The sequence below is a fragment of the Mytilus californianus genome, unplaced genomic scaffold (assembly GCF_021869535.1).
Source record: "Mytilus californianus isolate M0D057914Y unplaced genomic scaffold, xbMytCali1.0.p SCAF_1, whole genome shotgun sequence".
Lineage (NCBI taxonomy): Eukaryota > Metazoa > Mollusca > Bivalvia > Mytilida > Mytilidae > Mytilus > Mytilus californianus.
The window spans coordinates 58,161,371-58,173,943 of NW_026262581.1; the positions used below are offsets into that span (position 1 = coordinate 58,161,371).

General features: G+C 30.3%; 1 protein-coding gene across 1 annotated transcript in view; it reads right to left on the reverse strand.

Moving 5' to 3' along the window:
• The window catches only part of LOC127722162 (kinesin-like protein KIFC3), a 43,931-nt gene that overhangs the window by 14,458 nt on the left and 16,900 nt on the right, over positions 1-12,573 (reverse strand). Inside the window, exons 3-9 of the mRNA XM_052229035.1 lie at positions 6,142-6,219; positions 5,185-5,355; positions 4,068-4,290; positions 3,229-3,323; positions 2,333-2,383; positions 1,379-1,495; positions 220-369 (exon numbers count right to left, since the gene is read on the reverse strand). Coding sequence (XP_052084995.1) covers positions 220-369; positions 1,379-1,495; positions 2,333-2,383; positions 3,229-3,323; positions 4,068-4,290; positions 5,185-5,355; positions 6,142-6,219 — 885 coding nt within the window. The remainder of the gene's footprint in view (positions 1-219; positions 370-1,378; positions 1,496-2,332; positions 2,384-3,228; positions 3,324-4,067; positions 4,291-5,184; positions 5,356-6,141; positions 6,220-12,573) is intronic.

Below are 12,573 nucleotides of genomic sequence, written 5' to 3' on the forward strand. Positions count from 1 at the left end.
ATACCGGTAATAATATATAGACTATACTACAAATATCAACATCAGTGTAATTTCATGGATTAAGTTTGACAGCAAAAATCAAACCAACAAATAACAGAAATGAAAATGGGACATAAATGTGTTGGTAGTTGTAACATAAAATTTTACAAAAAAAGTCAATTTTTAGGTATGCTCCAGGCACACAGTAGATTATTTGAGATCATGTGAATGTGTATATACCTCGCCTATTGATCCTTTCAGACCATCAAAATATCTCTGAACCTCCATCTTGAGATGAACATGGGCCTTCCTCAGCTGTATTACACTGGTATTTAGTTGTTTAACATCATCTGGGTTAACTGTTTCTTCCTTCACTACCTTGGTTACTACCTGTTAAAATATACAGAAAGTATATGATCTACATACTTATTGAAACTCGCCTTTCCTGCTGGAGATATAGAAATACTATGTCTCGACATTTAGTATAAATATAATGAGATGTAGTAAGTATATGTAACATTATACTGGTTAGATCATGTAGAATACTAGCTATTTATAACCTATCATAGAATGGTAATAATAGGGAGACAACCCCTTTTCTCTTATGACTGATTTTTTTTTACCATGTACATTTTTCTGATTTTTTACTGCTTGCATCCACACACCTTTTATGCAAAAGTTTTAGGTTGGTCAATTGCTGAAACTCCTAGTTTTGTCAAATTAGACTAGACCATAAGTAGCTTTCAATTTTACAGAGGACCAGACCAGGTTGTGAATCCCTACTATTGTGGTGATTACTGTGAATTCAGAAATTATTGCGTGCATTTATTTTTGCGATTTTTGAAGAATGGACAAAAATGCGAGATTAATTATTGCGATTTCAAGAAAATCTGGATACAAATATATGTATCGAAATTCAGAATACGAGTTCTTTTTATTGCATTACTCATCCAATCGCATTATTTGCATTAATAAAAACCTCGCAATAATTTCTGAATTTACAGTAGCTGTAGTGATCTGTTTAGGTATATGTTAAATCATAAACCTAGACCTCTATCTTCCAAAGACATTTGTTGAGTATATACAGTAACACCTCAAGTTATCTCTCTTTAAGTTATTCTTTTGTTCCTTGAGAGAGGGTAGGTTAGGCAGGTAAGTGTAAATATTTCATGAATAAGGATTTAACTCTTAGTTCACTTCAATATTTACACTTCCTCCTTTACTATTTGCAACAGAATTTGCAACTCAATAGGTTTGAAAGGATTTAAAGAGTCATGTCCCTTTGAAACTTCATAAATTAGCAACATGGTCTTGTAAATATTTTGTAGATATCAGTGATAATAGTTTTAAAAGGAACAATTGAACAAAATGTTTGAATCAAACTCATCAAAATCTGTACCTGAGGTGTTTTAGGTCGCATTGCTGTCTTTGGTCTTTCCTGTAAAACAGCTAACTGAGCTTCAGCTTGTTTTCCTTCTACTTCCAATGATGTAATCTTATCTTCTTGTTGTTTTACCTAAATTAAACATTCATGGAATTATTCCTTCAAATATACATCTTTTGAAATTGCTACAAATTCCATAAACTATTAACACAGAGATATGTCTTGCCTTTATGTTATTTTTATATTAAAATAGCAACTTTAACATGTAAGTTATGAAAAATATTTAAAGTCAATGAACCATGATTGAAGGTACAGGGCCAAACAAAATCTCCATGGAAATGAGATGTGCTAATGCTAATACAACTGCATACCACATATCATTGACCTACCACTAGTAGTTCCCCATAAACTGACCTAATCATAAACTTGTACATTGTTGACACTGCTACAGCCTACACCGGAAACAGCATATCTATGCCTTGCTTTTGACTCCGTCAAGTCGAGACAAAAATCTAAACTTTTAGACTGGTATGAAATATTTATTTTCAATGTTTTTTCATGTCTCAAGTACATTTCAATATATAACCACCCATGAGAAATGGAAATAACAGCAAAATTAAGATAATATGTACAGTATGGATATAATGTTGACATGACTAATTTCCTTTAGACCATCATTATTCCATTTGTTTCTCCCATCAACCATGTTGAATAATTTAGAGAACTATGCTTTAAGCAGCATGAATGTTCGAGATAGTTTCCTGAATAATTCAGTAATTTATTTACACATATAACTAATGTAATGTCTGAGAAATCACTATATGATTTTCCATTAACATTAGCAGCACAGGAGTATTGGCAACACCTAAAACTGGTAAATCACCATAGAAGAGAAAGATATATTTTGACCATCCATAGGATCTTGACATTAAGCACATCTGATTTATAAGTTCTATATAATACACTTACTATTCTTTCAGCTTCATTTTTTGCTCTTGATTCTTGATCTAGCTTTGCTTTCTGTAAGTAATACAGATTAAGTTAATCTAGCATCATTAGAACAAGATAGAACCTTCATATTTCCTGATGTGTTTATTATACAGAAATTTTTAACAGAATTGAAGAATTTTTCTCATTCTTGTACATGCAACTTCCTTGCATATCTTTTTAAAAGTGTCAGTCCTTGTAAGAATCAGGCAATTTAGAAAAATTTCAAAACATGACCGAAAAAACCTGCCGACCTAACCATTCTATTTTGAAGTTATCTTCATCCTGAGTTAGAAATAGTAGGTCTTTTGTTTCTGCGTGTCTGGTAATTAGAGAAATCTCTAGATAACATTTGGTTAAAATGAAAGCAGACTACAGAGTTAGCTCCACTCAATTGGTAATTTCTATTGCATTTCAACCAAATTATATCTTGAATTACCAGAACAGGAATAAGAAATTAACGTTATATTCGTGCACCATTATACATTTGAACTTAATGTAAACTTTAGTGGGTTTTTATTTGTCATGTTTTCACCACTGCCCAGATTGGCACTTAAAAAGAATAAATGGTTGTGATGTTTGGTCTTATTTATCATGTTCATGTATTATTATAAACTGTTGACACAGAGGTATTTCTCGCCTTTTGCAATTTTGATAATAAAATGCAAATGTTGAAATTAAAATGGCAATATTTAAACATGTCAACTACACAAAACATTTTTTCGACTTCGTCAAAGCAAAACAAAAGTGCTTAACATTTCCTAACAATTTATTTTTTAATTCAGTGGTCATTGCCAATTTATGTTTTCACATGACATGTTTACAAGATATCATAAGCAATGTAATTCTCTAATATATTTAATACAAGAAATACATACCAGTAGTTTAACAGTTTGTTCTAACTCATTCAATCTTTCATCTTTGTTATTCATGTCTTTAGCCTCTTTACTTGTTTTAGGAGCCTTTAACCACTCTAAAAATAATATGTCAAAAATATTAAGTTTCAAAACATTTAAATGAGCAAAATAATAAATATAAAAGGAAAACAAATTCATATTTTCCAATTTTTAGCACAATTAGATATTTCTGTTTTATATTTGATTTCTTTGCAAAGGCGAACATGTAAATGCTTAAAGAGTGTGAAGATGCACCCTCTGCCTCTATTCAAATACTTCATAACTGAATCAGTATAATACCCATACTTACATTTGAGATTATTGTAGATTTTTTTTTTCGAAGTTTGATTAACACAAAGATTGCAGGGGATGGTCATTGCATTGGAAACAATGAATTTTGTAGCTTCATATATTTCATGTCACATATAACATTCTTGGAGGATAAATAAAATGCAATGCACTCTAAAATTGTCTGAATAATTTTCCCACCGTATTTCCTTTTACAACTCAGCAGTTTAAGCTTATACTAGACATATTTAATGTAATACTTCTCTTCTTTTTTATTTTTTTTTTTTATCTGGTTTATTAGACTTTTTTTCAGTATTGGTCTGTATTGATGGCGGTATGGTAACCTGTAAATGTGTTTTTACTATCATGTCTGAGTTTTCTCATTGGCAATCATACGTATCCTTACTTTGATATCAATTCTTTAAGCATTTGTATTGCATTCCATCTTTATCTAAATGGTTGATTGTTGGTTGCTTAATGTCCAATGAATATTTTATACATTTTCAGGACGATCATATCTAAATAAAACTTACCATCTCCTTCTAAATGTAGGTATGTATTTATACATTCATCAGCATCGTAATTACACTGCCGTAACATAGCCAGAATATCATGTCGGTCATTCCAATGTGGCAAAGCTTCCTCAACCTGGTCCACCAATTTACTAACCATTTCATGGTGTAGCTCATAACCAATCGGCATCCTCATCCATTGGCCGTTATCATGGTCATAAAAACAATGAATGTTGTGCTTTCTCTAAAATGATAGCAATCATTTGTATGATTATTGAATAATAACTTAATTTTGGATGTAACACGTCTTCTGATTGGCTGACGTTGTTTTGTTTATCAGCTCATAGACATAATTTTGTCATGTGACCGTGACGTCATCAACGTTTTTTCATGGTTTACTCCGGTTTAAAATGGAATTTAGAATTAAATTATAAGAAATGACTGTAATATTTTTTCTGTCTATTCGAAATAAAATGTGGTGCACACTTTAAAATAACCCGCTACGTGGGTTATTCAGTGTGCACCATATTTTTTATGTTATTTCTTCATAGACAGAAAAAATATTACACTCACTAAATTACAGTCATTCCTTAAATATTATTTTTTTTATTCCTTAAACTCCCAAATGACCTACTCCAGTAAAATGTAATTGAAACTTTACAATTAATTTAAATTATTTCACTAATACAACATGAATATTCTGTTAAGTATAAAGACTAAATGTCTGAATCTTTTATGTTCACAAAAAGAAAAAAGCTGACTTCAATATATTTACTGGATTTGTTTAGAAATACTTTGGAGAGAGATAAAAAGTAAAAATAACAGGTTAATATGTATCAGTGCAGAAATGACTGACTGTCCATATCACAATGGTGTATTAGGAATTCTAAATATATAAACATTCTGCTAAACCATTCTACAATTGGTCTTTACATATAAGGACAAATTATTTACTCTCCAATAAACATAAATTTTCAAACAAGTTTCCAAGTTAATTTTACAATCAAATACTTAATTTACAACCTACAGAAAATTGTCCTTTGAGAGATTGAATGCAAGAAATATACATTTTATATATAACCATGACAAAATTCCTCACATTTTGTACAATATCAGGAAAGAGCATTAAAAAAAATACCTGGAAAATATAAGTTGGTATTTTCTTTTTACGAGGATGTGTGATTTGGCCTTCTCTATCATCACCCCCTGACCCACGTGACTGGTTTTCTCTTGTTCTTTGTCCTTGAACTCCTCCACTGGTACCCCCTCCCCCTCCTGCTGCACCAGCTGCTTCCCTGTTTCTTTGATCCTATCAATATAAATATTTATATAACAATATATTTTACAATAACTTGAAAATCAAGCTATATATTTGAAAGTGGATTTCACTATGCAAAGTCTTTATATTTCTTCAATTTAACAATTTAATAAAATGTTGACACAGAGATATGTCTCACTTGTATGTAATTTGAAAGGAAAATGCAAATGTTGATACCAGGGACATATATATATGTGTATATATGTCTCTGTTGATACTAAAATGGCAATACTTTAGCATGTTAACTATTTGCAAAACATTCAGTCAATGAACCATGACTGAAGTTGCAGGTCTAAATTATCTTCATGGAAATGAGATATGCCAATGTTAATTCAACTGCACATCAAATATCATTGAGTTATCATAAGTGGTTCCTGTAAAACTGACATAATCACAAATTTAAACATTTCAACTTTGCATAATTCCAAAGTCACTGAACTGAAGGGGCAGGGCAATATAATCTCCATAGAAATAAGATGTACTAACATGACTAATGCTGATACATGTACTTCTGCAAACCAAATAACATTGACCTACCTTAGTGTTTACCCTTAAACCGACCTTACAACACACTCTAACATATTGTTAATGAAGACAAGGACAGAAGCATCACATCTATTTTGTTGAGGTGAGACAAAATATGGAACTAGTTTTTTAAAATCTATGTTTGGAACCAAGATTTCATAAGAGTTAAATTCTTTTAATGAAATGTATCTTCCTTTTATGTCAAATTTCCATGAGGATTAGGATTTGTTGTTATAATGTCTAAACTCTTACATTTTCAGCATCTTTCACAACTGTGTTGGTAATTAACAGACCTTCTTGGTACCATCTCTTGGGAAATGGTTGCCATTCCTATAGAAAAGAAAAACACATAGTTATATTGTAACACAGTAACATCATATTTAATATGTGTACTAAATTTCAGGTTGATGTGACCACAACTTCATAGTCTACTACCTAAAATTATAATTTTAACCTGCTACATATAAACAGCTAATGATTGGTTGAACAGAGTAAAACAGTGACAGCCGCACATATTTTAAAACATTATGCCCACTTCTATCATAGGCAGGGCTTATTAGCAAGAATAAGTGTCCATAGAAAACTACGCCCTGCCAATACTATCACATTTCCATGCATGTTCATTGAACTGCAAATTCTGAAGTCCAAACCCTAATATGACATTCAATGGACATACATTTGTAAAAAAGCTTTCAAGTTGATGTGAGTACAGCTAACAGTTGAACTTTGTTTAATTCAAAACTTTAACCTGATACACTGGACAGACAAACGGACCAACAGACTGGAAGTAATAATGCCCCACATACATGTACTTTTGAAGGAGGCGCATAAAAGAATGGTGTTTATTTGGAAATGGGACTTTATGTCAAAATATCGTATTAGAATGAGCAGGAGATGGCAACACGTTAAAACTTTTTGGGTAATTTAGATGGAAAATACATGTGTTTACTTCTTTGCAATGTTGAAAACTATAAGGTTTTTGTACCCTATTTCAATCTTAAAATTGATAAAGTAATTGAACACCTGTACGAACTTTTTAACTTATATATGAACCTTTATTTCTAATCTTGATCTTATAAACACTTGTATATAACTATTCAATCAATGAGAATTCCTTTCCTGATATGATATCACAATGTACTATACATTGATTTTCATTTTATCAAGCGTCAAACATAGGTATTCCTTTAATCCTTATAGATTATTCAGTATCTTTAGAATATCATGTTGGGTATCCATAGCAAGTCCTAGGAAATATTGTCACTGCTTTGTTGTAATTTTCTATTTCATTTTAAAATTATACTTATCATGCTTCAGGTCTATAGCGGTATAGGTTTTACTGATTCAATTTCACTACAAAATCAATCACAAATAGATTTGTAAAAGTCTCATGGGATTTTCAAAGAATAAGTTAATTTTTCTTATTTTGGACAACTTTTGCTGTTTCAATTTTGTTTTCTCTACTAAATGCTGCATATTTAGTGATGATACAGCAAAATTAAATGTCAAATGCAAAGACTTCTGTTTGACAAAGCTGGGTATTTAACCTATGACCTTTTGTACTAAACATCGCTACCTTTAGACCACAGGTTTAAATGAATTAAGTTCTTACACATATGCAATCAAAGTCTATATGATTTAAAGGACTTTTCAATGAAACAGAAACCCAACCACACAAAAATAAAATCTTGCACATTTGAAGGATGATAAAGGCCATTTATCGGTCCCTGCAATTGCAAAAACAGAAATATTTACAGCCCTTTCAATATTTTGAATAATTTTCCTATTAAATGAATAGAATTATATGATCAAGACAGAATCTGGACATTTCAGTGCAAAAATGTCAATTGTGATATCTCTATGAAGTCATAAACGTATCAAAATAGACACTGTTGGTTTTCCTGTTTGAATGGTTTTACACTAGTTATTTTTGGGGCCCTTTATAGCTTGCTGTTCGGTGTGAGCCAAGGCTCCGTGTTGAAGGCCGTACTTTGACCTATAATGGTTTACTTTTACAAATTGTGACTTTGATGGAGAGTTGTCTCATTGGCAGTCATACAAATCTTCTTATATCTATCATAACTGACCTAGCTACTGTATACTGTAAATTTAGAAATTTTTGTGAGGTTTTTATTAATGAAAATAATGCAACTGCATTAGTAATGCAATAATAAGAACTCGCATTCTGATATCTGATACATATATATGTATTCAGTTTTTCATGAAATCGCAATAAATAATCTTGCATTTTTGTTCATTCTTCCAAAACCACAATGATAAATGCATGCAGTAATTTCTGAATTTACAGTATTGATAATATCATCAAATGCATAGTAATTCTCTTTACCTTGGACACAAATAAAAAACTTTACATTTTCAGTCACTTTAAAAAATTGTAATAAAATAACTAAGCCCAGAATTAGAGTATGATCTGACAGCTACCTTTTGATACAGGTATATAGACACAATGACCTTAGATATTCAATATCATATTTACAATAGTGTATTTACTTACATCTTTTTAAAATTTAAACAATATCAACATTCTTTGGTTTAAAGATACAACCATGACCTAGTTCACTAAATTTTAAAGTCATTCATAAAATGTTCTTTAACATTTGGGCAGATGCTATCATTCAAGTAGACCTTTTTTCAAGGTTTTCTGAGTGGCAGACTATGCCTGGTAACAACGTGTTATACCAATGACATATGCTTTCATTTAGTATGTACATGTACTGTAAAACGTAAACATTTTAGTGTTTATACCGACAAAAAAATGAAAGGGTTAAATTTCAAGATTTTCCCTTTTCACATATTAGGAATAAAGGGCCAAAAAACAAGTTTACCCTGCAACATACTGATGTGTCTGTCAGGAAGCCCACCAATAATTGTCTCTAGTCATATCTTTTCGCCCTTTATGGAATTTGGCATTGATGGCAGCTAGCTAGATCTTTAGGTAGTCTCTGTTAAATTAATTTATAACTTTTCTAAACTCTTGGAGATTCAAAGATTGAAATTTTGTAGAGACATTTGTCTATTGTCGAGGGCTTGATGTTGACCATAAATGTTTTTATGTCCTTTGATTGATTCCTCTGGCTCATTATGGCATCCCCCACATCTTTAAATTTTGCAGATGGAATTCAAAAATCGTATTTTTATGTCTTTCAAATTATTGAAATAACAGGATTGAAAATCAATAAAAATTGAATTTTTATGATCCTTACTGCCCAATCCTTAAGAAAACAATTGAAACAAGTTTGTAAATGGTAATAAAAGTTAAGTTTGCTACATTCAAGCATTTGACTACCAATTTTTCATTGACTAATCTAACTAAAACTATCTAATAGTCATTTAACATTTATCATCAAAGATTAAAAATCACACTTGAAGTTTCATTTCAACAGGAAAATTTAAATAAGTTATCACACATTACTGTTGTCCAGTAACTTATTAAACAATATTAGAGGAAACTTTGGCCTTACAAACAAGAGATATGTATTGATCTTTTAAAATAATTTATTAATCAATGAGTCGTGCTTAGTCTCTACAATTTTTCACGTTCGGTTGACAAGCAACATGCTAACAAAAACAAATATGAAATCTTTCGAGGTTCAAAATCAGACTACTCTATGATCAATAACCATTAAGATATATTCTTTTAAAATGTACTTAGTTAATTAACTTAGGACTATTATTGCACTGTTCATTTCTTATGACAACATTGGCACGTTGTTCATGGCTGAATTGTTCTCATACAAACAACTCTCTGGATGATTTCCTCTTTATTCTGACTATCAGAAGGACATGGAAAGTTGAAATAAAGGGTTATTCAGTAAATGGACTTAATCTGTTTTTGTTCACATGAAAAGATAATAACTTTTAAATGAAAATCTGAGCTGACCTTTAACTTCTTAAAGGAATGAATGTATATTCCCCAAAAATGCAGTGAAAAAACATGAACAATCCTGTCTTTGCAGATTCATTTATAAGAAGAAACATAATTCAAATAAATTTTTTTTTTTTTGAACTAAGTGATTTGAGCGATGAATTTTCTGCTCGCAAAACACATATTTAAGGGACCTTTCAGTTTTGATGCAACATGAAGTTGAATAACTTCCCCTAAGTCTCCTTGTAAAGTTTAACTCTTGTGGAGTCATTTATTATCGTGGGTACCAATTTTTCATGAATTTAGAAAAGCTTGTACTATTGTGGATATTTGAATTCATGGTTTTGCCAAAGTTTGAATGCATGCCTATTGAAGATTTGTACTTCGTTGGAACATTTAAATTCATGGTTTACCAATACCCAAGAATACCAATAACATTGATATCCCACCAAAAATAATGATTCCACAGTAATTGAAAATGATGATTAATATTGAGACTATACTTGATAGGAATATTCTTTAATTTATAGGCCTCTAAGTTTAAACACAAGGAGATGTCATGTACATGTCAATGAATCAGAAACATTATTTTAAAAATAGTTATCTGGAGTTTACCGAAAGATAATCACAAAATAATATGAATGCTTTTAATTACCCCATGCCCAGACAACCAGACACTATCTTTTCCAAAACTAAAAACAATCATTATAGAGTCTATTTCATATTTTGTTCACTTCGGAATTTTTTTCTCAGATACAGACATGTAACAATTACTTAAAAAAAAAATCACACATTTTCAATTTACTTATTTCTATTTTCTCCTTTTACTTCAGTACTCTTTTTGTGGAATAATTTAATGAACATACAAATATAAAATATTGACCATACATTTTAAAACCACAAGGATTGGCTTAAAAAATAGCAAACTAAACATTTCACCTATAATTTGAAGAATTCCTGGTCTACTTTTTCAGTTTTACATCATACATTGCATTGATTTGAACCATGTAAATAAATCTTTTGATTACACAAGTATTAAAAGTGTCAAAATTAATATTAAATGATATAATTTAAAAGTGGGCAATGAAACTACAGAAATTATTTTCATGTAATAAATCAGTATCTATTCATCATAGAAGTTAAAAAATCTAAAGACATATTATTATGAAAAAAACAAAATATGACAGACATATCCATTTACTAATGTGTTTTACATATTTATCATCGGAAGTACTTCATTATAACTTTAAAAAAACTTTTCAAAAGAAAATAAATTGGTCCTACTTCATTAAATTTCTGCTAAATTATTACATTCACCTATCGATGAACTTAGCTTTGAATAGTAATGGGTTCTCTATATATTTTTGTTTAGCTATCATAAGCATTCCAATATCACTTTTAAACAATTTCTTCACTAGCGGTGAATAGAATTTCTTCTTTCTAAGGCAAACCCAACTCAATGTGCATGTTAGCCATGTGATGCTTTAGTCTAGCTTTCAACAGGAGATCTGTTTGGTGAAACCTACATCAACCAAAAGTCCCAAACTTCCTTTACAGAAAATGAAAAGTCATATGGACTAAAAACCCTGATCATCTGTAGTTTCTTTTAATTGTAAGATAAATTGCAGATAACACAAATTACCTATAATGTAGACTTTAAAAAATAAGGAGATGAGGTATGATTTGTAGCACATTTTGTGCCTATATTAAGTCAGGTAATGTGGACCAAGTGAATTTCATTGTTAATTGACTTAGTTAGTACAATGTACATGTATTTTATACAAAGGAGTCAGCAGTTAGTAGTTAATGTGGTCTGTTGTACATGTACTGACCAATTTTTTCTGTAATTTCTGTTATACTTTTTATGCATTATCAAAAATCCTGTTTCATTGAAATCAAATAAATGTGATACAGATATTTAAATCATTACCAAGGACATAAGAACATACAAGGTATAAATTACTTTAGACACATCCTGTTTCTAAATTTGACCAAAATTATAGTGTAAATATGTAAAATAGCCTTGAAGTTTTATTTTTGTAGATATTTACATTCAGAAATAACCTCAAATAAATCCTTGTCTGTACACAAACATAGATTAAGCATTGTTACTACAACTTCCTTACACACATCGTACAGTAGCCGTCAAATAGAACAACTGGCGACAGTATCATTATTGACATAACTATTTTGTGGTTTCAACAAATTTATATAGTTACATACTGTTTACAAAAGAATATTTTCTTACATCTTCTTACAATTTGATGATATTTACTTATCCAATATAAAACCATGACCTCCTTTTTATTTGACACCACAAATCATTCATAAAAATATAACTTTTAAATTGTTGGATGTTGTCAGAACTGTGTATATTGATTTTTTAATTTTGAGTTTAATTTTGAGGAAAAGTTCAGTATTTTTTTCATTGAAGTGATTTTATATTTTTACTTTATTATTCAAAATTTTCAATTGAATTCCACATTTGCAATATGTCCATACTTATAAAGCTAGAGATGGGAATCGCTTTATTATCTTTCTGGTTAGATTGATGTGACCTACTTCCTAAAACTGCATAGTTTAACTCAGAATGATTCATGATGTGAATGTCATAATAACAAGGAATTATTTGAAACTGGAATGATTTTGAATTCCGGAAAATTGATAAGAAATTTATGATGAAAACTAACCCAAATTTAGAGGGTTAGCCATGGGTGCATTGCTAAGGTTCAGGATACTTTCACTGATATATCAGTATGAACTAACTAACCCTCTTCAGCATGCATATGGCTAACCTC